This window comes from Aricia agestis, chromosome 3 (genome assembly GCF_905147365.1).
Source record: "Aricia agestis chromosome 3, ilAriAges1.1, whole genome shotgun sequence".
Classification (NCBI taxonomy): Eukaryota; Metazoa; Arthropoda; class Insecta; order Lepidoptera; family Lycaenidae; genus Aricia; species Aricia agestis.
In genome coordinates, this window is record NC_056408.1 from 18,464,070 (window position 1) to 18,491,584 (window position 27,515).

Consider the following 27,515-nt stretch of genomic DNA (forward strand, 5'->3'; position numbering starts at 1 on the left):
CGTTAGTAAAGACTTTCTAAAGGAGGTGATTTCAAGTGATTTAATGTGATTTCAATGACAATTTACCAGTGGAACGGAGAATAAGTTTATCAGTGTCTACTTTCCGCAAGGTATGTCTCCTTTCACTCATCAAACGTTTTAAACGGATTAACATAAGTTCGCAAACCTAAATAAACGATTAGGGAATAGAATACGAAATATATTTTACTATCCAATACAAAATCGATCCGGAAGACGGAAACCACGATCTTTAGATCAGTAGGTGACTCAGATAAACAGGTTTTTTGTAGACGAAGACGTAATTGTAGGTGAGGCTTAGTTAAATTCATCCATTATAATGTACATATTTAATTGTGTACATGTATACCTACATAGAATAGGCGCCTAGTTCCTGGTAAGAACGTCGCGCCAGCTAATTGAATTAGCGGCAAACGCGTTCCTCAATTTCTCCCGAGCTTCCACTTCTATGTTTGTAGACATTTTCACTTTTCGTACATGTCCAAGTACTGTGAACCTGTTTTACAATAATTTCTGTGATAGTGTGAATATTCTAATTAACGAAAAACTGCATTACATACCCAGCTTTTTGTGTTAGGAAATAAGTGTCATAATTAAATTAAATCATTGAGGAAACATATCAGTAATTGCAATATAACATTGTTAAAATATAATGTAAGGTATTACGAAGCGATTTTATTTATATTTATTACATAAAATCATCATTCCACATTCCTTATGTAAATTTGGTAGTTGGGAGGTCATTTTATTTTGTTTAAGGCTCCAATACCTATGATTATGCAACTCAAACCTCTTAAAACAATAACATAATATGAATTTACGTATTGATATCTTAAAGTCTTATTTACTTTATTGAATGTTTTTAATATTTTAGAAAACAGTTATTATTGCAACTCCAAGATGTTAGTTTAGATATTCAGATAATTTCTAGTGATAAGCTTAACACTTGTTTATCTAATGACATTATCTAAGTTTTTGTTATCCAACCCAGATAACAGAGGGGCACAGAGAGAATTTATGATCTTTTATACCAAATATATTTTAAAACAAATTACTATATTATGTATAGTTTTCGACCATTCAACTGGTCAGTCACCGGGACAGTCGGTCATCTAAGAGTGACTGCATAATAAAGGGATGTATTCCACCTGGGAATACCACCCCACACTAGGAAGCCAACATCCCATCTGCTTATAGCCTAAGGCTGATTGCAAGATTTGTGTAGAGAAAAAAAAACCATTTTTATTGTTTATATTATATAAATTATACATCCCGTGTATTGGTGTGGGAGGAGATACCAACATTTTTTGCTAAGTGACATACAAGCAGGTATGTTAAAAAAATAAAATTATTTCTATCCTGCGTCCAAACCATAAAAATCATGATAAAATGAAACATTTACCATTTTAAATAATTACTTAAATCATAACATTGTTTAAGTTTTATCACCATGTAAATCATTTTTAGGATTTTTCTGGAGAGACATAAAACTGACTAATTTGATATCTAGACATGATGTAAGTTACATTTTACTTGGAGTATACTTCAAATATAGTAAAACTATTTTTTGTAAAAAAAAAAATCTTCAGCCGAACATAAAATAAGCTCCTCGTTTTTTGGAAGTCAGTTAAAAAGTACAAAATCATCAAGATAAGTCTTGTTTGTATCAAATTAGTTGGTATTATTTGTCTCCAATGAGAAGTTCCTAAAAATGACATAAACAATATTTCAAATAACTGATAAAAAGTGATTCTTGTGAATTGCTTACATAATCAAGTTATAAAATATTTTTTCACAGTCTCATTGTTTTCTGAGTGACAATAATAATATGATTGTTACACAAGATAGTTACTAAATGTATTCTATAGAAAATAACACAATTTTTTTCAGACAGTTCTTAGGTTTATTAAGGCTGGTATAAATAGCCAGTACTCAAGATGCATCCCGGTCTCAAGACACGGTTAAATACCAGCGTAAGTATTTGCTGTTGTATTTTGCTGGTATAAAAACTATCCTTTTTTCCTGATGCTCAAAGAATTTCTATACCAAATGTCAACTAAAACAACCCCAACTCACCCATTATAATATTAGATATCTTTAATAACATCTATTGATACAATAACACAAATTTACTATGTTAATTATTGGTCAGGACATGATATTATCAGGAAGTATTGTATATAAGTATTCACTCACTGATAAGTGATAGCGAATTCTGTGATTGGAAGTAGGTCATATACATTCCTAACATAAATTACTGTAATCTATTAATACCTTAATTGTGAGAATCACAGACACAATAGATTTTCAATTGTTATGTGGCACCTGAGTGCCGCTTGGGACTTGGGAGTTGATGGGTTAAGACTAAAGTTTGCAGTAAGTTGTCAATGCAAATTTTTAAATGGTCCTTAAAATTTTCTTATATTTTGTTTATTAAGCTTATTAGATACTCACAGATATCACAAAAATTTTTGATCAACTTTTTGTAAACAATGATCATTTTTAATTCTTTTTACATTTTAATTATGTGTGTAAGCAGGTCTATCCCATAAAAAATTCCTACCATACCTGTGTCTTATTGAACCTCTAAAGAAATCAATTTATTGTACAAGACGTGTACCTTATTATATTAAAAAAAAAATAACAACTCAATACTTTTGCTATACAGAAGTAAAGCTGCATTGGTCACCATGTGTGTCCGTGGGGCGTGGAGTTCAAAGACCTCAGTACTAACACAAACCTAAACATTGTATGTACTTCATTTGTCAATTATTGTCTCTTAGAGTAAGTTTGGGTCACTGTTTATGTAATGCATCCTTCCTCATTGCTGTAAGACATGCAATAACCAATAATTGGATAACAACATAACATTACATGTAAGTAATATGTGTCTTCTGATTTGTGATTTGTCACCTTTTGGGGCCGCACTACACCGGAATGGCAGTGGCGAGTCGAGCACTTTCAGTGTCATATGATTTTAAAATTTTTTTTCATTATTGTAATACATAGTATCGCTTGAGAAGTCTACGGCTGCTCGTGGCCGCTGGAGGCCGCGATTTCTCAAGCGATACTAAGTATTACAATAATGAAGATAAAGTTTAAAATCATATTACACTGAAAGTGTTCGCTTCGCCGGCCGCCGCTGCCATTCCGGTGTGGCGCGGCCCTAAGTGGCGAAGGGATTTGCCTGATGCCTCACAAATACACCGAAAGCGTGTCAAAGACGTGCGATGCTTTTCGTTTAGACGTACTGACGTGTACTGAAGTGCCTGCATTATTGATATCTCATTGATATAAATTATCATTTATCAAACATAATATGATGATATTTAAATGGTTATTTAAATTTTTTTCAAAAATGGTTTGGTTGCACTTGTACCAATAAACAAAATAACGAAACTGGAAAACAACCTGGCTGATGAACTAGAAATTCGTAGTCGGAATGTTTGCTGTGTTGAACTGTATTTACGCATTATACAAAAAAAAAATTGCATAAGGCCTATTTTTATAGAAACACGGGCAACGAGCTGGGACCAGATTTTAATACCTCGAGGCTCGAATGTCGCTTCGATTTAACCGATTCAGTGCGGTGTCATTTTTGGCAATTTCACGCGCCTGGCTGCGAACAAATATTTCGTATCTCCTCTGAGGCGCCTACCGCCAGAAACTTTGATATCTCCTCTCGGGCGCCACCCGCCAGGGATTGTAACTTATCGCTGTTTCGTCTATTTCCAATTGTTTTTCTTTTATTAGCGACCCAAAAGCGAACCTAAACGGAATTATAGTTCATTTCAATTTCAAGTATTTAAAAGTGATTATTTACGTGTACAAACAGAAATGGAAGCTAAGTAACTTATTTTTATCAGGTGTTGTAAACCTTTGGCTATATTGATCAATTTATTTTCGTTTTATTGTAGAACGGGATATTACATGCTAGTCATGTATAACGCCAAAAAACGTATCTACTATTTATAGCATTTTATAAACAAATAAACGTTGTTTAAGTGGTACTTTTGAATGAAATATCTGAATTCAACAAATCAAATCAAAAAAGGAAATGATGTATTCTACGAACAATAAAAACTAAGAAAGAGTAACTGCGTCAAAAAAATTGTTCCGCGAGCTACAAAAAGAAACCAGAATACATGCGTACTTTATGCAAAAAGAGACCCGAATACATGCATAATTTTGTGTAATTATACAAGTGACAATAATTATTGTAAACGGCTTTTTTCGTAAATTTGAGCGTTAGTGTTTCATAGCTATTGTCATATTTTAGTGTGCGAAAAGGAACCAAATTCAAAACGGTTGAAGTATAGGAGTTACGTTTCCTTAGTTTTTATTATTCGTAGATTATCCAAATACATCCATTTGAATAAAGGTTCATTTCGGCAGGGTAGTTCGCATTGAAAACTCTTTTACTCGACAGTGGAGTGAAAGCGGAGCACCCACAATTTTTTAGTGGGTAGACACTAAGACTACCATCTTACCACACTCTCGCCGGGTTAATAACACCACTAACTTTAGAAATGTTTGTTTCATACCCGTGCGAAGCAGGGGCGGGCTGCTAGTTAGTTATAAGAATAAATTATGTTGATGTGAGTTTGCTGGTGTTGGCGTAATATATTTATCAAATGTTTAGGACTCATGAAGTGTAAGTTTTTATGCAATATCCTAAAACTAACACTGTACACGTAAAATACCTGACAAATAAAGCCGCTTTCATGGGGAAACCTCTGAAAAATGTAATTTCATCATAGTTTTACAGGTAAACAATTTATCTCCTCTCGGGCGTCACCCGCCATACAGAAAAGCTACCCCTGATGCCTATCGGTGACATCCGCACGGAAACGGTTAAAGGCACTCGCACTTTACCCAGGAATCACCATGTGTGCGCTCGAGTAAAACGGCCTGCAATCAAAGTGTCGTTTTATTTTTTATTCGGTTTTACAGATTCGTTGTCTGCCTGAGAATCGAAGGGACCTCCGAGGCGCCAGAATCGAGCCCTTGTTATTGATTTGAAGCACTTGGGCACGCGACAGTATTCGATTGTACCGTCGCGTTCGGAGCTAGGCGTGTCGCATACCGCCGACGATGATAACCTCGCGAGCGTACCCAACCAGTAACCAGTAACCAGTAACCACCCATGTTAAGAGGATACACCAGGGGCTAGAGAAATGAAAAAAAAAACAACTTGTAATATCTATAGCAGCTGTCTCCCTTACCTCAAGCCTATACCGCAGAACGCGATAGAGACGACTGCAGAAAATAAACGATTCGTTGTCCCCTGATTCCTTCTCCAAAACTTAACCGATTTAAGTACTTTTTTTTTTAAAGATTAAAGAAAGGCTTGAGCTGTGTTCCTATGTTTTATTTTTTTTGTATAATCTAGCCAAATCTGTTTTCTGGATGTTTGAACACAGCGGAAAATCTGGCCATTTTTTTGGGTTTTTGAACGTTCATATCTTATTTAATAATTAAATTATGAAAAAAAAAAAAGAAAACATAGGGACATTGTATTAGTGGCCGTAGATATTCAGGAAAAAAATTGTAACTCTACTACTTACTAGCATTATCCAGGGAGGAAACAGGACAACGTTTGTATGGAAAAAAGGGCGGTGTGGACTCCTCTTAATCGCACGAGGTGGCGCGCGCGTGAGGAATTCCCTCACTAATTTATACCGTTAAATTATTAATTAGGTATCGATTATATTAATTAAATTGCAACACATAGGTAAGCTCGTTACGAGTATAGATCGATTTTGATTGTGTACAGACCAGTTATTTTAATGTTTTTTTTTCATTTTTTTTATCTGGACTGACATTTTTTAGGCAACCCACTTGCAATTTTGTTGACATACCTATACGTAATTGAATATAAATAAAATACATACTTTTCATCCGTTAACCAGATCGGTGAAGGTAATACTATGGAGGGATCCTATTCCTAGGCCAATTGTACATTATTTTAGTTCCATTGAATACGTCAATAATAGTTATCGAAAATTAAGAACTAATATCTTGGATTGCATTTCATTTAGTACAGCGGCTTTCAAACTGTTTTGGTTGCGGCAACCTTTTGAAAAATGAAATTTCTGACGAAACCCCCCAAAAAAATGAATATTTGCGTAGTTATATGTATTAAGCGTAATCAAATCGTTAGCAAAGTAAATTGGGGCACTGATAGATAGTGTATTTTTCAGAGCCCCGGCCAGGGCTCCGCAGAGCACACTTTGAGAATGACCGGTTTTGTAAGATGCCAGTAGGCAATATAGTGCTAATTTGTACACAAGTTAGATACAGCTTCACACCTCAATGGGTCAAACGCGTCAATACAGCCCACAACACAACGTTTAGAAATCCATTTTACATGTTTATTACAGTCTTGAGCTCTTGACATCCAAGTAATTGCCTGGTTGTAAACACAAACTATTTTCTACAGTCACTTCACAGTTGCTTTAGGGGGGTATTACATTATCATTTATATATGATCATTTCTATGATCATATATAGGATCCAATATACATATATGATCATTTGATCATATCTGCATATTACATTATCATATTTCATTGATCCTATTTTACGTCTAGGAGAGCGCTAACGCTGACAGGTATTGACGTCAGGGTTACTAGATCTCAGAGAATTCGATTTGTCAAAAGACATCGTCATTTTTAATATGGCTTGTTTTTTGTTATTTCAGCAACATTATCCAAGTATATAATTAGAAAAATAAAATACAAGCTATATGGACACGAAGCTACATGAAATGACCACGAAAGACGCCTGCCTTCAAAATTTGTAAACTAAAAATGGCGGATTTTACTAGAGATTGCATTCCAGCACCCGTTTACATTATTCACGTAGCAATTCAGCGCTGGATTGAACTGGATTTAAATAATTTAAACCGGCCATCACCGTACTATGATCGTGATTTACTATATAACGAAATAAACGACGCGTCTAATCACTGGTCTACCAATAGCTTGTCCCCTGCGCGCTCCCACCGCGCTCACTTCTCACCCCGGCAAAGAGACCTGCAAAATTACAAATTCAACATTGCGATTTCCCCCTCCAGTTTCAGCGAGCGACTTTTAAGTTTTGCGCGGCTTAGCTTCTACTTCGTCGCCATAGATAAAATATCACTGAACGCAGTGTAAGTAATGTCTAAGCAAAATTGATGTCATAATGTTAATATTTAGCATACGAGGAGTAATTAGTTAAACGGTGTTAAGTGGCCGCATGTCCCCTTTACGTGTGCCACAAACGCATAGGCGGAGCGTTTTATGTAAGTACTAGGTGTTCCGCGCGGTTCCGCGTAAATAACAAATTTCGCAGTCCGAAGTCCGAACTGTCTTTCCTCGCGGTCTACTCTATATTTGTGACAAATTAGAATAAAAGTCGCTTAAGTAGTTCTAAGACTAGCGCGTTTAAACATAGCTTTATAATAAAGTATAATTAAGGCGGAAAATAAAAAATAATTATTTGTAAACCAGAAGATATTTGTGTATGTTATAACTTTAAATAATAATTAATAATTAATCAAACACGTGAATGCTGCATAAATACAATTAAATAATGGTAAACGCTACACGCTTATGATTCAATTGATGTAAGCATGATATCATCTCAGTTATTAAGATGTTGGACTTGTGATACATTACATGAGTAATCTTTAAAAATGCACATGCCATTCAAGTAGGTATAAGCGGAAAACTAAACAGTAGACACCTGTTTAATGTCGTATGCCAAGTTGTATTCCTATTAATAAGGCATGAATGCATAGAGATAATATATTGATTATTGATTGTAATAATTATGTGTGGCAATCCAACTACCGCCATGGGCTTTTGAAGTTTTCTGAATCCGTCTGAAATTATAATAGCAGGCCTCGGCCTGACCGAGCATACCACCTCGCTCGGTCGGAAGGTCTTCCTTTGCGGCCTCCACTCATATCCCGCATTGGTGACACCGTCGTGATATTTAGACTAGATGTCGCCCGGAACTCTGCTGCATCAAAATTCTTTTATCGCGTGGGAATAAAAAATATCCCATGTTCTTCCTCTATACCAAGTTTTGTTAAAACCGGTTCAGTGGTTTAAGTGTGGAGAGATAACAGACTGACAGAAACTTTTTCAGATTTAAAATATTTTATGTATGGATATTGATACAATGTAGGACCTTTTATATCTAATTGTTGCTTCTCATCAATATTGATATCAGCATTACCATTTAGTATTTCAAAGCTAAAAATATCTATTTTTATTTAAATGAAGGTCAACAACAAAGGTAATTTGTAAGTTATTTTGTTGTAGCGAGGAAAATCAAGTTTGTAGACGCAATTCGAATGTTAATCGACTCTTCAGGTGACCTCAGTCGACATAATATGGTAATGCGGCCTAAAATGCAATATATTTTATCAGAATATATAAATAAATATTGTAATTTGTTAGCAACGTAAGCAAAAATGTTAGTTTATTATCGCTTACATCATAATTCATACATGACATGGAATTTCAAATGGAAATTGGAATGCATATAATTTTTAATAGTGCTCGAATGGTTGGTTGTTTGTCCCAATGAGGTTTTGGAAGTCTGTGACTCGGTCAGATTAGTAGGTACTCAATGATGCTTCGGCTGTCATCTATATTGTATAAAACTCAAAGGTGACTGACTGACATGGTGATCTATCAACGCACAGCCCAAACCTATGGACCGATCGGGCTGAAATTTGGCATGCAGGTAGATGTTATGACGTAGGCATCCCCTAAGAAAGGGTTTTAATAAATTCCAACCCCAAGGGGTTCAACTAGTCGATGAAAGTTTGTATATAATAATACTTCTTACGCGAGCGAAGCCGCGGGCAAAAGCTTGTAACTCATAGGCTTAATAATAATAATTGGTTTTTAAGATTTTGTATTATTGGATTATATTATTTGGCGTAGGATTTATTGTTTTTTATTACCTTATCTGGCTTGTTACAATATAAAAATTCTTTACAACTCAGCACAAAGTATACGGATGCTGTAACAACGGTTGTATGTGCGATGTCGCGATTGCGCTATCGGCGGAAACACGTCATGTTCGGTGATAAAACTATGGTGGACGTACCGCGTACGGCAATGAATCATTTTTATTGCGTGTGGTCCAAGTGGGAGCGGAAAGCGGGTGTTTTTTTTTTAAATTCTTACTAGGAAGGATCTTAGAATACGGTGGATGTACCGCGTACGGCAATGAATTGTTTTTATTGCGTGTGGACCAAGTGAGAGCGGAAAATGAATATTATATATATTATATTTTAATTATGAACGCTGAGAAGTGAGAATATGATAGTAAAGAAGGAATGGGGATAGTACAGCAATTGTAATGTTGTGCAACATTGGAATAAACTTCAATAAAATTAACTGCTACAATTCTAGAGGCACTAGCCGGGGTTTTGAAATAAAATACTGATGACAGCTTGTGAAGCTGTAGCTTTAAAAAAATGTCATTATTCTTCAAGTGTCATTATTCCAACACATAATATTTTAATATCCTATATCTTTAAACGAGCATTTCTATATAAATTTAGTATACTAGGGGGCGATAAATCGATCTAGCTAGGAATCATTTATAAAAAATTTCATTTTATTCGTGTTTTATCGAATACCGAGCTTTTGGCTAGTTATGTATTAAATCTTAATATGCACATATAAAATCATAAATTAAATATTAGCGTGACCCAGTCGTTTTCTATTAGATCAATTTAAAATGATTCGTTGTCATCCTGGTCCCATATACGTGCCCATAAATTCAAATGACACGAGGCACTGTGATTTGAATTTATGGGCAGTATAACTGTAGTGTGAAACACAAAATATTTTACATAATATTATACTTATTAATTTTTTTTTATAATATAGAGCTATCTTATATTTTTACTCAGCCTACTTACGGCCGTTCCCAATATTTGATCTATCTCTGGTTTTGCCCTACTAGAGATAGGAATAGCTCACGTTAGACATTAGAGACATATATTTTATGTCAATTCAATGTTAGCTGCGATCGGTTGTATGTCAAACCAGAGATAGATTGAATATTGGGAATGGCCGTTAGAATATCAACAGTAGAAATGCGCACATTGACATATTTTAGGTATACAATAACAGAATTTTTTTGTCGTCTATTTTGCAGAAGTAAAAAAAACTAAAAAAACTGCTTAACATGCAGGAGTCAAAGTATCTACATAGTTTAACGGTTCTCAAGCTTTTTTGGTGGCGGAACCCTCATTTTTGATGGACTTTCAAAAAATAATGTTTTGTCTTTCAATTAATTGTCTCCTCATGGTGTTTGATGTCATTTCTAAAAACAATTTATGTATCGCTCGCGGAGAATACAAGGCCTTTCGGAGCCCCAGTGCTTTCGGGGAACACACTTTAACTAACCCTAAATTGTCGATTTTATAATTCATTTTTATACTTGAAAATAAGCCACGAATTGTTTCATTTTCTAAACAAAGATTCTATCGGTCTACCAGAATCTGATGGCAAAAAGTGAAAAAATAAATTGACTAGCATTACCGGGGTACTTGGAATAAGACATTTTGATCCTTTTTTTTTTCTTATAGCCGCTTATTCTGTGTGTGAAACATGCAAATATATAAAAAAAATCCAATATTCAAGGATATTTTTTGAAAATCTGCCATCAAAATTTGCCATCAGATTCTGGTAGACCTATGCATACCATACAGACGGCCTAGCAACGGAATTAAGTAATATATTTAGTGAAAGTTTTTGACAAATAGCAGGCGGGGTTTGTTTACATTTGAGGCTTGAGAAATAACTCGTTGGTATTATAAAGGTGAGAGAATCACCGTGATATAATAGGTAATTGAATTATGCCACAAAAAGTTTGAACAAAGCGTCATGACTTCAATGACTGATGTTAGTCATCTTGTATCAATATTTATAATACTTATGTAAAAAGTTATATCTATTCGCTGACGTTTTTATAGACCATGTTGGTACAGAATGACACGTAAATTAGATTGATTATATTTTATCAATCCGTGGTAGTTATTTTAGTATGTATTCCTTACTAACAGTATTAAGTATGTGTCCGGTTATTTTATTATCAGGTACTATGAGTTCATACTTTATTTATAATAATATTATTACTACATACTTGCCTATTATACCTAACGTAACTGGTTAGTGGTTACTCTGCTCTGCGAAAAATACTATGGTATTTACCGTATCAAACCATTTTTACCACCAGCAAAACTTCATGAAGCGTACCTCTCAAAAGCCCAACTAACGACCCTAAGATATTGCAGATCTTTTCATCATGACGACCCCCTGCTAAAGAGCAAAATCTTGCACTCCGACAGTGCCGGCATAACTTCCACTTCTTCGACGCGCTGGAACTCTCCCTTCGTATTATGAATTCTCTTCGGCTTCAATAAGTATTTCTACAGTAAGGCGCGTTTATTTGCATCACACACGTGCCATATATCGGCGACCGGTTTTGGTATTATCCTCGTCTGCGTTTAACTTATGTATATTGTAATAGTGACGATAATTGTTTGTCAATGTCGCAAGGACGAGCGCAAGGTTGTGTGCGCAGCGTGACACTAAATAGGCACAAGAGTCAAGAAGATTCACGCCTTTTATTGGCAAGAATAGCGGTTCTCAAACTTTTAAGAAGTGTCAGTTTTGGCGGGCCCAAAAAAAAAAATTCATTGGAATGAATTTTCTCCATGCTGGTGTTTTGTGTCATTTCTAAAAACAATTTATATATATATTGCTTGTGGAGCTCTACAACTTACAAAGATTTTTTTTATGAATGGGATGTAAATAGATTCATAGAATATAAACAGTTTTTATTAATATTTTGAAACTAGGAAATACCTTCTTCTGATTTCTTTTAAGTGTGCATTCAGTATATTGTATAACATACGATAAATTTTAGCTTCAGTGTACAATTAACAAACAATGAAATTGCGGGAACAAAAAATCTTTGCTAAAAATAAACAAAATAATGTTTCCTAGAATAAATTTGTGATTTGGAAAGTTTATATATTATGTAAATTGACAAAAAGGAAGTCAGGAAGTGCGATGTGATATAAGAGTGTACTAATGAGCAGCTAATAGGTTGGTTTCCCGAAATTAATAGCTTCATATTAGAAGTTAAGCTTTATTTATCAATAAGAAATACAAAAATACAACCGGAATATCAACTTTTTAAAAGTTTTGCTAGGTTAAATATAGATTTAAAATCTGCTTTGATCATTAGTTAATAATAATGATAAAGGTTTTAATATGTGACAAAATTGTTCTTAACAATATAGTATTTCTTTAGTCAATATAATTTTATGTACACTAGGTAGTCCGCCCAGCTTTGGATTTACATTACAAAATACTATAGATACAGTAAATTGAATAAAGGGGAAGGCCTCTTGATTCAATTTACTGAATTTTAATCAGTTTAACGCCTCTAGTCCACCGACGCTGCGAACTGCGAGACAGCGGCGAGCTGATTTACTGTCTCATCCGCCACACCGCACACGACAGTGCGTTATATTGCATATCGCTCTATTGCTGTTGCGCATTGGTTCCGCAGAGTTTTCGCAGTTCGCAGCGTCGGTGGACTAGAGGCGTAAAATTTAAGAGAAATAATATCAGATTCTAGGCCACTTCTACTATTTGTACCTACACATTTTAAATAAACAGTATTTTGCCCGTGTTTTCGTCAGAGAAGTGTTTTGATATACATAATATGTACTTGAAGAATAACACATTGTATAACTTATAATATGTATTAGTAAGAGCTAAGAGGGTACCATTAACCCATCAAGCCCCATAAGCTCACCGGTGAGCGAGACACAATAGAATAACAATAGATTTCCAAGAATCCACGATCGAAGGATTGAAGATGCGAAACTCATATTGTTTTGTTTATAATTATAACACGCCTTAATAGCTTGGGCTGTATGTATGTAACGGAATCTTTGAGCACGATTTTGACCTATCTACAGTAATCTAATTATTTCGGAACTTTGCATACGTATTAAGAGCCAATGAAAATGCAATAATTTGTTAAATTAGATTTTTTTAAAGAGCGTGTTTTTTTAAACTATTATTTATTTCTTTACAGACAATGCAGAGGTGCGGCGACAAAATGTGTAAAGACGGTTGAGCGACTTGCGCGTCGGTCCACGGCGCGCACATCACAAACATGTCTTTCTTCAATAATCTCAAGAAGGTAAACACTAAACATCCTACAAAATTAACATACAAACTATATCCATTCCAATATCGAAGGTTCTTGGCAATGCATCGTTGGAAGGTGCGAATTTTGTTTTTTAATTTTAAGTTTTTCCTACCAACACAAAAATTTAAACCACCCACTAATATTAAGTTCAAGTGTGTCCTGCCGGCATTTTAGCAGAAAATGCGCAAGGTTTTTACCACTTCATCTCATTAAAAAACCTAATTTATTCTAATATTATAAATACTATAGTGTGTCTGTCTGTCTGTTACCTCTTCACGCCCAAACCGCTGAACTAATATTGCTGAAAATTTTTATGTAGATACTTTGAGTCCCGGGAAAGGACACAGGACACTTAGTCCCGGAAAAATGTACGCGCGATAAATGAGTTTTGCCGCAACGGTGTTGCGTCATCTAGTAAAGTCAATGAAACAAACTTGTGTGGTCGCATACAAAAAAAAGACTAAGTAGATTTTAAATGGCAAATTGACACGTTTTCAGGTGCTGCACCTCGGTAGCGGCCATGACGCGAAGAAGAAGAGGGTGTTCAGCAACATCCGCGACAACAGCGACCCCGCCGAGTACTGGGAGATGATCGGCGAGCTGGGGGATGGCGCTTTCGGCAAGGTGAGATCAGATGGATGTTGGATCAGTGGTTTTCAAACTGTTGGACGCGACCCCCTGGGAGCGCGCGAAGTTTTCGGGTCGATAGAGGTCGAGAGAAAAATAACTAAAAAGATTATATAATTATAATTTACTTATAATTTTCTAGCCTAGCTAGCCGCAAACGCACGTTTTGCACGTAACGCAAACATTCGCTTATTTCACTTGCGAATGCACCAGCTTGTATTTGAAACATACGTGCGAAATTCGTTCCGTACGAAGAAAAACGAATGGGTGCGGCAGTTGATGTATTTTTACTGATTCCAAGCTTTCGGATTATATTATCCGAATATGGAAAAATAGCATACAAATTCGGAAAACGCATAACTTGCATAAGTTTTCCGTATGCGATTTTAGAATTCAGACGGTCTAAACGTCAGCATCATATTCCAGGTGTACAAAGCGCAGCACAAGACGACGGGCCAGCTGGCGGCGGCGAAGATGTGCGTGCTGGACAACGAGGACGACCTCGCCGACTTCACCGTCGAGATCGACATACTCACCGAGTGTAGACACCCTAACGTCGTCGAGCTGCACGAGGCCTACTTCATTGATAATAAGCTATGGGTGAGCTATACAAATTACTTAACACACATGATGATCACAATGACTTGCAAATTCTGCAAGAAGATTATACTGAAATGATTAACACACAATATGATATCCTTCTGTATTTCTAAGCTTTGGCATTTCTACTCTCTTCTATCTCTCTTTCTCTCTTCTCATAATGTCAAAATCTCGAAATCATCTCGACAAAACTCTATAAAAATGTGTTATTTCGATGATAGATCTACGCGAAAAAAAATGTTTGTCATGCTAGGGTCAATAGAGATGAAGAGACAAACCATCAAACATCGAGAAAACATGTAGAGTGAGATATCTCGTTGGCGTATGCTAGGCAGGCTGGTGAATAATTATTGCTCTCAATCTTAATTCTTAAGGATTTAGGATTTAACCCTTCTGCTTTTGGACTTTGGTCCTCATAAACGCAAGCGTTATTGCTTGTCAATTGTCAGTGAGGCCGTAGTGTCAGGTCCTTATTCCACCTGCGACGTTGAGATTAAGCTTAGAGATCAATGTAGGCACTAAGCAGATAACAATATTATCTGCCTTTTATTGATAAAAGTCAAGCGAAGATTTTAGTTCGTCACTATAGAAATAAACTTACACTTTCATGCACTCCGATTGTGGATCCCCAGATTGTCACGCACAACGTAGATCTCCGTCCAGACTCCCGTGGACCCCTTGGGGCCAACTGAGCCACTTTGGGAGCTACTGTTGCAGATTAAATAGTTTTATATCATGTTCCTTTTCCTCCCAGATGCTGCTGGAGTACTGCGACGGCGGCGCCCTGGACTCCGTGATGTCGGAGCTGGAGAAGGGTCTCAGTGAGCGGCAGATCGCGTACGTGTGCCGCGAGATGTGCCGCGGCCTGCAGTTCCTGCACTCGCGCCGCGTCATACACAGAGACCTCAAGGCGGGCAACGTGCTGGCCACCATGACGGGCGGAGTTAAACTCGGTTAGTTATTTGAGTAAAAATATTGATTTAAAAAGTAAAAATATCAGACTAGATTTTGATACTCAAGGACACAGTCTCAGTAAACCTTGACCTCAAGTTGAAAGAGTATTAGCTACGATGGGCAAAGATTAACTCGGTTAGTTGTATTATGTGTATGTTAGTTACCATAACGGGATTGTGATTCAAAACTTTAAAAAATCCGATTGAATTTTGATGTACTCACAGTCAGGGTAAATATACACCGTGACCTCAAGGTGAACAAGTGTTAGCTACCATGACTGGCAGTGTTAAACTAGGTTAATCAAAAAAGTCATAATTATTATGAATCTTATTATTTCTTTCTGGAATAATTAATACAGGTAAAAGATGTTATATAAAACTTATTATAACACGGAAAGAAAACACGTGTTCCATTGAGCTTCATCTGCTAAGGATGTTGATTGACAAATGCTTTGTAGATGTGGCTCGTTTGCTCTCTTATCGGTGTAATAGAGAATAACATGTCAAAAGCCTCGCGAGACTCTTTGCCATTTAAATAGGCATGATTTGACTATTTTTTTTACTTATCGGTAATTGAAAGACACTTAAAAAATAGAAACATCGTTGAAAGAATGACTCTGATAGCTTAAAAATTCACATATCTCATAAAAAAGACCTGCCCGAAACGCTCCATACAAAGTGCTACGAAAGTATGACGTCAGTCTTTCGTAGTTTGTACGCATCGGGAGACAACTTTGTTTGACAGGTATATTAAATATTGCGTTTATGAAAGTGGTTTCATAACAAAAGTTGCTTTTAATTGCATAAGTTATCGAATTGTATACAAATATTAAGAAATTTAATTTAAAAAAAATTCGAATTGAATATCCAACTTTGAAGGCCCATAATAAAAAAAAATACAAGAAATTTCGGGAACACTTATTTTTTACCGTGATTTCTTTATTTTATTAACAAATTTCGCTAATCTTTGACCTTGCCATCATCCCTATACCTATACACGCATAAGACAGTCTCGCGAGGCATTTCGTTATTACTCGGACCCGACTTATAAATTACTGTAAAGCTAAGTACTCACATACGGTTTTGCTCGATAGTTTTACTCCGAATCGAAGGAAATGACATATTTAATTCCATCGAGCCGGCTTGAAGCGAGCCTTCGAGTTGTCAGTTTTGCGGTCCACACGGTGGTTATTGCTCGATTTGGAGTAAAACTATAGAGCAAAACCGTATGTGAGTACTTAACTTATGACTGAAGACAGGTCTTTGTCTACAGCCAACATGTTAAAAATGTCTCTAATATGTTACCTTCTAATACATGTCAATCCGTTTAATATGAGAATCAATTGTCGCTTAACTTAAACTTTTTTTTACAGCGGATTTCGGTGTGTCGGCAAAGAACAAGTCGACCCTGCAGAAACACGACACGTTCATTGGAACACCGTACTGGATGGCGCCAGAGGTTGTGCTCTGCGAGACGTTCAGAGATAATCCCTATGATTTCAAGGTATGTGGGATTTTAAACTTGTTAAATTACAATAATTATTATTCAAGACCTCTGTGATTCAGTAGTTGAACGCGTGGCTCAATCCGTGGGTCGCGGGTTCGAATCGCGCTGATGGAACAAAAAGTTTTCCATGTTCCGGGTCATTATTTTGTTTATTAAACAATAAATATCCTAAATATGTATGTGTATAGTGTAAAAGTATGTTTCCGTTGTCTGGTACCCGTAACACAAGACCTTCAGGTACTTACCACGGGGCCAGACTGACGTGGGTTGAAGCGACCATAGATAATTTACTTTATTAGATCTATAGATCTAATAAATATATTTGTTGCTGACTTTGATGCAATATATTGCGTCAAAGTCAGCAGGGCGATTCACGATTTCCGTTCGACTCGAATTTAAAAAAAGTTTACAACAAAATACCTGTCGTATTTTGGTGTACACCTATGAAACATACGCCAATTGATAGAGAAGATGTTTACAAACAATAAATACTCCTTGACCAAATGTCGTAAATTATATACTTTTTGAGTTATTTCGTAGGTTATTTCAGTTTTAAAATGTAAAATAAATAACATTTTAGATATACGACCTAAAATATTTAAACTAGTATATCATTTACGACATTTTGTCAAGAGTATTTATTGTTTCTAATTATTTTCTCTGTCCATTGACATATGTTTCATAGGTGTACACGAAAATATGCCATTTTAAGTACTTAAAACTAATTAGGTATGTCAAGAGTTTGAACCTTTTTGTATGGAGCAAAAAGGTTCAAACTATTTTGTAGGCTCAGGTCGTGGGCAGGTGGTGGGCAAAACCTGGTTCGGAGAGTCCAGTTTTACGCCTACATGGACATAGTGCCAGAGATAGAACAACTGAATGTACTCTCGTTATTGAAGCATTTCTTGCATTGCCTGAATCTAAATAAATAAAATGTAATTATAAATTCTGTTAGTCTCGCTAGAACTCGAGAACGGTTAAACCGATATCGCGAGTTTTAGCCTAGAAATATTCATGGAAGTCCTAGAGAAAGTTTGTAACATAAGGGTATGCGGGTCATCTAGTATTTAATGCTTCGATCGTGGGAATCACAGACACAATAGATATTCAATTGTTATGTAGCCGCCGGGGACCGCTTCGGGCTTAATGGATTAATAAGTAATAAGAGTTCAAAATTTTCTCCTCCAGGTGGACATCTGGTCGTTGGGCATAACTCTGATCGAGTTCGCTCAGATGGAGCCGCCCAACCACGAGATGACGCCGATGCGGGTGCTGCTCAAGATACAGAAGAGCGAGCCGCCCACGCTCGACCAGCCCTCGCTCTGGTCCAAGACCTTCAATGATTTTGTTGCTAAGGCGCTCGTCAAGGTTTGATGTGATGTATATTTTTTTGTTAAAATGTTAATTTACTCTGAATAAATATTCAGAGTAAATTAACATTTTACAATAAACATTAAAATTTGCCAAACTGCGCAGCAGTTCATAGACTTTTTAAGATGGGACGTCATTGGTTAAGAATAATAAATGACCAATGACGGGCATAGATTAAATGGCTTACGTCCGGTGCTACAATTGAAATACACAACCTAAACGTCATTCGTTTTCTCTACTCGAGTCGACTATAATGTTAAAATTGTGTTATAACAACAGCACCACTCTTGGAACAGCATCTTAAAACAAACGTCTACACATAATACACTAATTTTACTTGTATACAGTATACTGGTATTCGTAAATTCATAGATTATTTTATCAATACAACTATCTCTTCACCAGGATCCTGAAAAACGGCCAACGGCAACGGATCTGTTGAAACACGATTTCGTCGGCGGTAACCTGGACGCCAAGCCGCTCAGAGATCTGCTGCTTGAATACCGAGCTGAGGTCGTCGAAGAGGAGTTGTTGGATGATGATTCTGAGGTAAGAGACGGGAGTTATTTGGGATGGTGGGACAAGATGGGGTACCTAAAGAAACAATCGAAAGAGAATGCCGCGTCCGGCTCTGACAACGTCATTTCATGTTTGCTAAGAGTAGGACGCGGCATTCTCGTTCGATTGTTCGAGTCTCAAAACAGTTTCGTGGTACGGCCGCGGCCCCCAGAGCATAGGTTGGACGAGGCCTAATATTGAAGCATGATACTGCACAATACAACTGATCGTCTAGGGGCCGGCTAAGAAGATGTGGCTAGGTGTCCCATTTTGTCCTTCTGACTGATATAGTTGGTGTTATATTATGTAGGATTTGGGATGATACCTGTAGAGCTATTTTATTAAAAAACGCCGATAATGGATCCTTAGAATCTGCACATGAAATATAGAATACATTTTAAAACATTTATCGTGCATACATAAGATAAGAATGTTTATTTTTTTGTTTAATAAAAATATAAACATTATTATTACACATAAGATTAAGAGTTGGTCTAGTTTCAAATGTGAATTTTAAATAAAGCATATATTATTCCTGTCTTCACATTAAAAACATATCACATAAAGTAATTTACATTATATTTGTAAATATATAATTTAATTTTGTGAAAATAATTTTAACAATATTTTTAAAATTTATAATATCTGCAAATACTATGAGAATGAACAATTTTTGCACTCGTCAGGGGATGGTGCAGATTGCATGGCAATTTTTCGACGTGACGACAAGACTTCTTTAACTTTATGTCACCATCTTGCCACTGTCCGTATATTATTATGTCACTATATACTGTAAATTGGAAACACTGATATTCGATATACATAATACAAATATACATGTTTTGTAAATAACTAACGTACACTCCCCGCTTGCGCACGCTTACTAACACGTACGGACGGTAGTCGAGGGCGAGACGGAGCAAGGCCAAAGTTAATAAGGAGCAGTATCAGAGAGTTGGTTAGTATTTATCGCTTTGATGAATAAAATATCTTATGGGACCTGTGATGGAAGCGTCACAAACTTGGGACTTAATACGTGGGAGAGCCGTGCTATACGTGGGAGAGCCATGCTTCGGCACGAATGGGCCGGCTCGACCAGGAATATCACGTTTTCATAGAAAGCCGGCGTGAAACAGCGCTTGCGCTGTGTTTCGCCGAGTGAGTGAGTTTACCGGAGGCCCAATCCCCTACACTATTCCTTTCCCTACCCTCCCCCTATTCCCTCTTAAAAGGCCGGCAACGCACTTGCAGCTCTTCTGATGCTGCGAGTGTCCATGGGCGACGGAAGTTGCTTTCCATCAGGTGACCCGTTTGCTCGCTTTCCCGGGACGCTGGGCTTTTATGGGACGGCTTGGAAATAACGTCACAATTTTTTTTAGGCTGTTACGAAAAAAGGCTGTGAAAAATATTATGTAGATGTTTCGACTTTCACCGCATGGAGTACTAAATTTCACATACCACAGTTTCAAACATATCAAAGCTAGACAGCACTATTATATAAATTCTTTACTAATTTTAATAACGGAACATATTCATACTACGTGATCTGTTTAACTTAAACCTATCTTCTCCTTATGAGTATCTTCAAAGCCCTTTATGGCCCTACTGAAAAATTTCTTCGTGTCTTTTATGTTCTTAAGAAAAGTTTTATATTATGTTTTCATAGACGAGTGACATTCACTTTACACTCAATCATAATAAAACAAAGGTCCATCTATCTACCTATGAATTCTTTGGCCTCTGGTGCTTAATACACCTAATTGTAATGAAACCTTTAGGTTCAAAAGGCAAAATGCACGTAGTATGGGTATATTTTAAAAATGTTATAGCTAAAGTTAAACTAGTGTGATTGATCGTAATGTACTGTACGTTAATGTTTGTTTGTCTGTGGTTTACATTGCTTGCCAATCGTACGGTCAGCCGCGAGATCCTCTGCTGTCGTCGAAGGTATAGTAGTGTAGTTATTGGAAAATGCGCCCAGACTAGAGGTGACTTGTAACGTTTTAAAAGTTTAAGGGCCCGTTTCACCACTTCCTGATAAGTGCCGGATAGGCTATTCACAACTTATATGACAGATACTCCATACTCCATCTGTAAGATAAGTTGTGGATAGCCTATCCAGCACTTACCTGGAAGTGGTGAAATAGCCCCTTAATATCTACTGTATATATGGACCTAGGTACCATATTATTATCTCGAGATTATATAAAACTTTATGTATGTAACTAACACCTAACAAGCATTTTTTGCGACACTCGGTCTGAATTAATAAGGTGAGCTCTACTCTAATACTTATCTCAGTGTATATTCTATATCTGTAAACTGTCAAAGAGAAAAAAAGGAAAATCAAGTGCCAAATAGAATAATGTGTTAAAATCTGGCTCTTTCTAAATCACCTGTTACTGCTATATTTTTTCTTTGAAAGCACATACGACCAAGCGTTCTAGCTACAATTCATCATCATCAACTCGTTCACGGCACGATTCGGAATATTAACATCTGTGTGTGTTATTGCAGGAACATCGCAGCTCTCAGATGCATATGGAGATGGAAGATGATTCGACGTCGGTGAGGTCGGGCGACACGCCGGATGTCAAATGTGAGTGCTTGTGTTGTTGTTTCTCTTCGCTCTGAAAGACAAAAATGACAATATATTAATTATGGGCTGACTTATCGTCATCATCAGCTTAGCTTAGAGTGAAGTCACATTGCATTGTTGGGTTGCGTTGTCGTAACTCAATAATACATCCTATGCCACAACAGAAACGTCCTACTGCCGATATAAGTCGTAACGCATCAATGTGGCATATCAAAAAAATTTGTAATGTGGCCCAGTTGCTAGTCTCTTTATCAGCAATATATTATGTATCAAATGTGAAAGTGTTACTGACTTAATTATCATCAATTGATATGTCAGTAATGCGTGGCGTTATTGTAGTTTACGATGCCTTATTCAATCATAATAATTGACATAACTCGTAATAGCGGCGGAGCCTGCAGCCCCGGCCCCACCTGTTCCCGCAGCGGCCGCCGCCCCGCCCGCAGCCCCGCCCGCCGCCGCCAAACGACCCATCGAAGACCCGGCCCCCGCTGACAAGAAACTGGTAAGGCACCGAGTTACTTACACCCGTATTCTTAATCATTTCCTCGAGATCTCCACTCGACTCAATCTTAATCCTCAAGAATTATGTCATATTGTTCAACAAAACGTTAAACGTCGTCGTTTGATAGTTCATTCTTCGCGAAATTCTTAAGTCGAGGACTTTTTGTTTAACAAATGGAGTTCAACTCTCAAGGAAACGACTACTTATACGGGCGTTAGACTTTTCTTGATATAAGTTTTTTTTTCATACTCATAAAATTACTTTAGACCAATTTCTATTTCTAATGTTTCTGAAGCTAGAAATAACAAATGTAACGTTTTTTCAGCCTCCAAAGAAAGAGAAGGGACCGGCGCCTCCTCCTCCCGCGGCGACAACGCCCTCCGCGCCGCAGCCTCCGACGCCCGCACCGGTACAGACTCAACCCCCCGCAGTTCAACCCCCCGCGGTTCAGTCGCCGCAACCCCCTGCGCCGCCGTCACCCGTGCACAGTGTGGCGTCGTCCCGTGGCCGCAAGCAGCCCGCGCCGCCGCCGCCCGCGCTTGTCGAGCCCGCAAACGTTGCCCCCGCGCCCACAAGCGTTGCCCCCGCGCCGGCCATGCCCCCTACGCCCACCACGCCGACCACGCCCACGCCCGCCGCCGCCGCCGGACTCATTGTGGATCAGGTGAGGGTTAATTGTTAAATGAGTGCTTAGTCAGTTTGCGGTTTTCGAATACTATAGGAGGAAGAAGTATAAGTGAGGCCCAGAGAGGCGGAGATTCTGATCAGCTCTCGTCCACTGACTCTCCATGTAGAAATGGACCAGTCAGTTTGCGGTTAACAATTTTTAGTTAGTACCGTAATGTTAATGATGTGGATAAAGAGCATGGTTACAATTTTTTCACTTTTTTCTTGCAGGTATGTCGGGAAGCAGAGAAAGCTGTCGAAGAGAAGGTGGAGCAAAAATCGGAGAAGGATATTATCGATAAGGACGTCAAACCAAAGCGAGACGAGAGAGACGAGAAGCCCATCCGAGTCAACGGCACACCCGAGCTGGTAAAAGAGAAACCCGAAGTCAAATTAGATAAACAAGCTAGTGTAGAAATTAAGGATACAAAGTTTAAATCGGACGTAGTTAGCGAGAAACCTAGTCTAAGTAAAGAAACGAGGAGTGCGGACGATTTGAGAGTGAACGTTCCGGTTAACGAAATGAACAGGCGAAGCGCAGACGTCACCCAGATGATACATGACATCAACAAGTCTAACATACAAGTGACGGAAGTTAGAGTGGAGAAGCACAGGTCCAGCTCGACAGATGACATAGAGAAAACGGATAAGAAGAGAGTCAGCGCAGAGATAAGTAGGATAGAATCTAGATCAAGATCCGCCGACGATAAGGACAGAGTAGAAATAAAGAGAGTGAGCAGGACGGACTACTCGAGATCAAGTTCCAACGAGGAGATGGAGAAAGACAGGAGAGAAGTGCCAATGTCACCCAACACAGTAGAAATTAGACCAGTGACGGTAATTTTATCTATACTAATATTATAAAGCGGAAGAGTTTGTTTGTTTGTTTGTTTGAACGCACTAATCTCAGGAAGTACTGGTTCGATTTGAAAAATTATTTCAGTGTTAGATAGCCCATTTATCGAGGAGGGCTATAGGCTATATTTTATTACGCTAAGACTAGGAGCGAAGAAATAGAGGAAAATGTAGAAAAAAACGGGGAGAAATTATTTGAAAGGGCTTATCTCACAAACTACTGGAGCAATTTTTGTGTTATTTGGCACAGATAAGAAGTTGACCACGTGAAGGATCATAGGCTATTTTTTGTGGACTAATTTGTCTTTGAAATATCAATTTTACGCGGGCGAAGCCGCGTGTAACGTCTAGTTTTTAATAATTTGACCTCTTGCACTTGACAGTAGAAAATGTAAATTATCCATGCAGGAATAGCTTAACTTTGTTTCTGAAGTTTGCAGTACATATATAGTTCAAAACCGATAAGTTAATGTAATTTTATTTAGAGCTTTATTTGAATTATCTATACTATCTATACTAATATTATAAATGCGAAAGTATCTCTGTCTGTCTGTCTGTCTGTCTCGCTTTCACGCCAAAACTACCGAACCGATTGTAATGAAATTTTGTACACAGATAGTCTAAAGCCTGAGAAAGGACATAGGCTACTTTTTAACTGGAAAAAAGGGTTGTAAGGGGGTAAAAATCCGTAAATTTGTTCAAATTAAGTTACTTCCAAAAATACACAATAGATGGCGCCGTGCCGTCTCCTACATCGCGCTGACGCTTGCGCAAAAGTCTTTCTATAAGAGGTGGTATCATCTTACATTTGATTATCGGTTTTTTCGATTGTCATTTCTTTATTAAATTATAACTTTGTGCTTTATCTATGCAGTGATGAGTGACGTAACCTTAAACCTATCAATGATAGTTTATGGGTGAAGTTGTGTAATTGGCGGGCTAAATATACTTTAAAATTTGGCATAAATAAAGTTTAATTTAAAAAAATGAAATAAGTTATGTGCACACTGCACAGCTGTTTTTGGGTGTTTTGATTTAAGGGTACCAGGGTTTTTTTATAAAAGCTTTCGACACCAATTTTGTTGTTTGAACATCGCGCGCTATAAACTGAGGTCCACGCGGACGAAGTCGCGGGCAACAGCTAGTAATATATTAAATGTAATATTAGTTTCCATTTAGACAAAAGTCATACTAATAAGGTTTTTCGATATTAAATCATTTGTCACCAGACGCTTTTTCGCGTCAAATGTTGTGTCAGACAGACATAATATGACAGCTATTTCGTGACATATGACAGCTGTTTGACACGATAATTGACACGATAGACCCTACGGCTACATATCGCCATAAAACCCTAATTGTGTTGTTCAGCCGAGCCGCGACCACGCGGTGACGGTGGTGTCGGTGTCGGCGGAGCCCAACTCGCTGGCGGCGGCGCCGGTCGGCCTCGTGACGGTCACCACGACGCACCCGCCCGTGCTCAACACCGCTGCACCAGTGAGTACCTACTACATATATACCGCCGTTTGTAAGTACTGTTCAGATTTGGTACAGGAGTTAATGAAAACATGAGTAGATGAAGCGGGTCAGTAACAATTTAAAACTGACGTTTTTTGCGTAAATAGAGGCTATGAGGAACGGGAGGATGATTTGAAATAAAAAAAATGTGGATGGAATGAGGTTTGTTCAAATTATAGGGAAAAAAATGAGTAATTGCTCTTATGTTGTAAAATGTTAGTTACTCGGTTCATCCTCCCATGTCTTCAAATTACAACTCAACTGTAATATCTATTATGTCTTAGCTCCCATCCCCACATTAGGTGGGAGTGACACCTAATGTCGAAGGCCGAACAACACTATACAGTGCATTTATCGAGGAAGGCTTTAGGCTATATAGCGTCACGAAGAATCAGAGGAAAATGTAGAAAAAAAACAAACTACTTGATCGAATTTTATAGGCTACTTTTGTGCGGGAAAATGTACGTTCCCGTATCCTTATCTACGCGGGCCGAGCCGCCGTAACATGTAACTAATAGAACGTCGTTCCCCAGTTGCCGCCGAACGCCGTGACGATATCGACGACGCCGCCGATCGCGGACGAGGTGGTCATCGTGGGCGCCGGCTCCTCATCAGACGACGACGCCTTCGCCCCCTCGTCGCTCGACTCGCTCGACTGCAACAACTCCTACACGGGTAAGTCATACACAATGATATATTATATCATTTCCCCAGGGACGGTAGGGCCAGAGTAAACAGAAATAACGAGTAGGCCGACTCAGAAGAGAACTCGATACGTTTGATGTAGCATGCCATATCGGACGGCGCGCGCCGTACTAATGCCGTAAATGCTGAGTAGCATTGTTGAAAGTGGTACTGGCGCCCAATGTCGTACGCCCGTATGTTTGAAGTCGAGGTGCTCCTTAGTTTTGTCCACTCTGGTAGGGCTTTTCGTGTCGAATGTCGTGTCAGACAGGCAATTACAGCTATATCGTGACATGTGGAAGCGATTTCGTGACATATTACAGCCCTTAAAGGAAGATCTTCCGACTGAGCGAGCATGCTCGTCAGGCTGAAGCCCAAGTGATTGATTTCGGCTATCGCTTATATTATACTGAATGACGCACTTTGAGCACATTGTGTGTATCGCCAGTCGTCACACAATTACAGTCGGGGCATTTTATAGTTTGTGCGTTTTTAGATGATATGCGTAATGCGTGACACATTATAATTGACAATAGTAGGGAAGTTACCTAACAAAAAATAATCGATAATTACCCGACTACGACGAAGCAAAAAGGAGGGTTATGATTTTGGCCTGTATGTATGTATGTATTAGGGTTGTTGAGGAAGTGATTGTGAGGAAGAGGAGGAGGAAGAGGAATTGTCACGCGCAAATTTAGAGGATGCGGATGAGGAAGAGGATGCGGATGAGGAAGCGGATGAGGAATGGGATGATAGGAAATTTCAAATTATAAATACTAGCGGACCCAAACCAAAAGCCTTTGTCCAGTCTGTACATAACTAGGTACATACATTACACAAAAAATAATTAAAAGGACATTTTCCAGTGGACCAAACTATGAATCTAAACCATTCTCAAAACACACACCATAAAGAATCATCAAAATCGGTCCAGCAGTTAAGGAGGAGCACAGTAACATACACAACACACGCACACAAAAATAATCGGCCAAGTACGAGTCGGACTCGCGCATGAAGGATTCCGTACCGTTATAGAGAAAAAATAGGCCAAAAATTGTGTTTTTTGTATGGGAGCCCCCTTAATTTTTTATTTTATTTTAATATTATTATTAATCATTAAAGTACACATACAATTAAGGACTTTGTGAAAATTTCAAGTGCCGTACCTCTTGCGATTATTGATTACGAGTAAAAAAGGCCAAAAAAGTCAAGTTTGTTGTATGGGGACCCCCCTTAAATATTAATTTAATTTTGTTTTAGTTTTTGCTGTTATAGCGGCAACAAAAATACACAATCTGTAAAAATTTCAGAAGGCTAGCTATAGCCGTTCTTGAGATACAGTCTGGAGACAGACAGACAAACGGACAGACATCGAAGTCTCAGTAATAGAGTCCCGTTTTTACCCTTTGGGTACGGAACACTAAAAAGATGAGTGAATGATACAATTCTCGCGCTCTGGCGTGTGCGTTGCCATGATTGGATACGCCGTACGCGACGCGCATGCGCAGTGAAATTCCTTATAAATTCCTCTTACATTTTGAGGAAGCGATAGCGGAAGAGGATTTTTTATTTTTATTTATGAGGATGCGGTAGCGGTTGAGGAACCCAAAATATTGCGGAACTTCCTCATTATGAGGAAGCGGAAGAGGAATCCTCAGCAACCCTAGTATGTATGTGGATATGGATGTTCATCTGTTCCCTCGTAACTTTAATTTTAAAATATCGAATCACTTCGTAAAGGAATTGCAATCGAAATTATCGATTTCGTACTGATATTTCAGTGGTGCCGGCGATTTAAGATGG

General features: G+C 37.9%; 1 protein-coding gene across 4 annotated transcripts in view; it reads left to right on the forward strand.

The window, feature by feature from the left end:
- LOC121725359 (serine/threonine-protein kinase 10) overlaps positions 1–27,515 on the forward strand; it is a 117,865-nt gene continuing 90,350 nt past the window's right edge. For 3 of the 4 annotated variants that reach the window (XM_042112249.1, XM_042112251.1, XM_042112248.1), the window contains exons 1-14: positions 1–110; positions 13,153–13,260; positions 13,768–13,893; positions 14,323–14,496; positions 15,251–15,449; positions 16,823–16,953; positions 18,145–18,324; positions 18,733–18,876; positions 21,403–21,484; positions 21,871–21,989; positions 22,315–22,653; positions 22,887–23,492; positions 24,882–25,007; positions 25,562–25,703. In XM_042112249.1, the coding sequence (XP_041968183.1) occupies positions 13,234–13,260; positions 13,768–13,893; positions 14,323–14,496; positions 15,251–15,449; positions 16,823–16,953; positions 18,145–18,324; positions 18,733–18,876; positions 21,403–21,484; positions 21,871–21,989; positions 22,315–22,653; positions 22,887–23,492; positions 24,882–25,007; positions 25,562–25,703 (2,395 nt within the window). In that variant the 5' untranslated portion in view covers positions 1–110; positions 13,153–13,233. Of the gene's footprint in view, positions 111–13,152; positions 13,261–13,767; positions 13,894–14,322; positions 14,497–15,250; positions 15,450–16,822; positions 16,954–18,144; positions 18,325–18,732; positions 18,877–19,788; positions 19,844–20,805; positions 20,833–21,402; positions 21,485–21,870; positions 21,990–22,314; positions 22,654–22,886; positions 23,493–24,881; positions 25,008–25,561; positions 25,704–27,515 lie in introns of those variants that run through there. The other variant, XM_042112252.1, reaches the window with a different exon arrangement.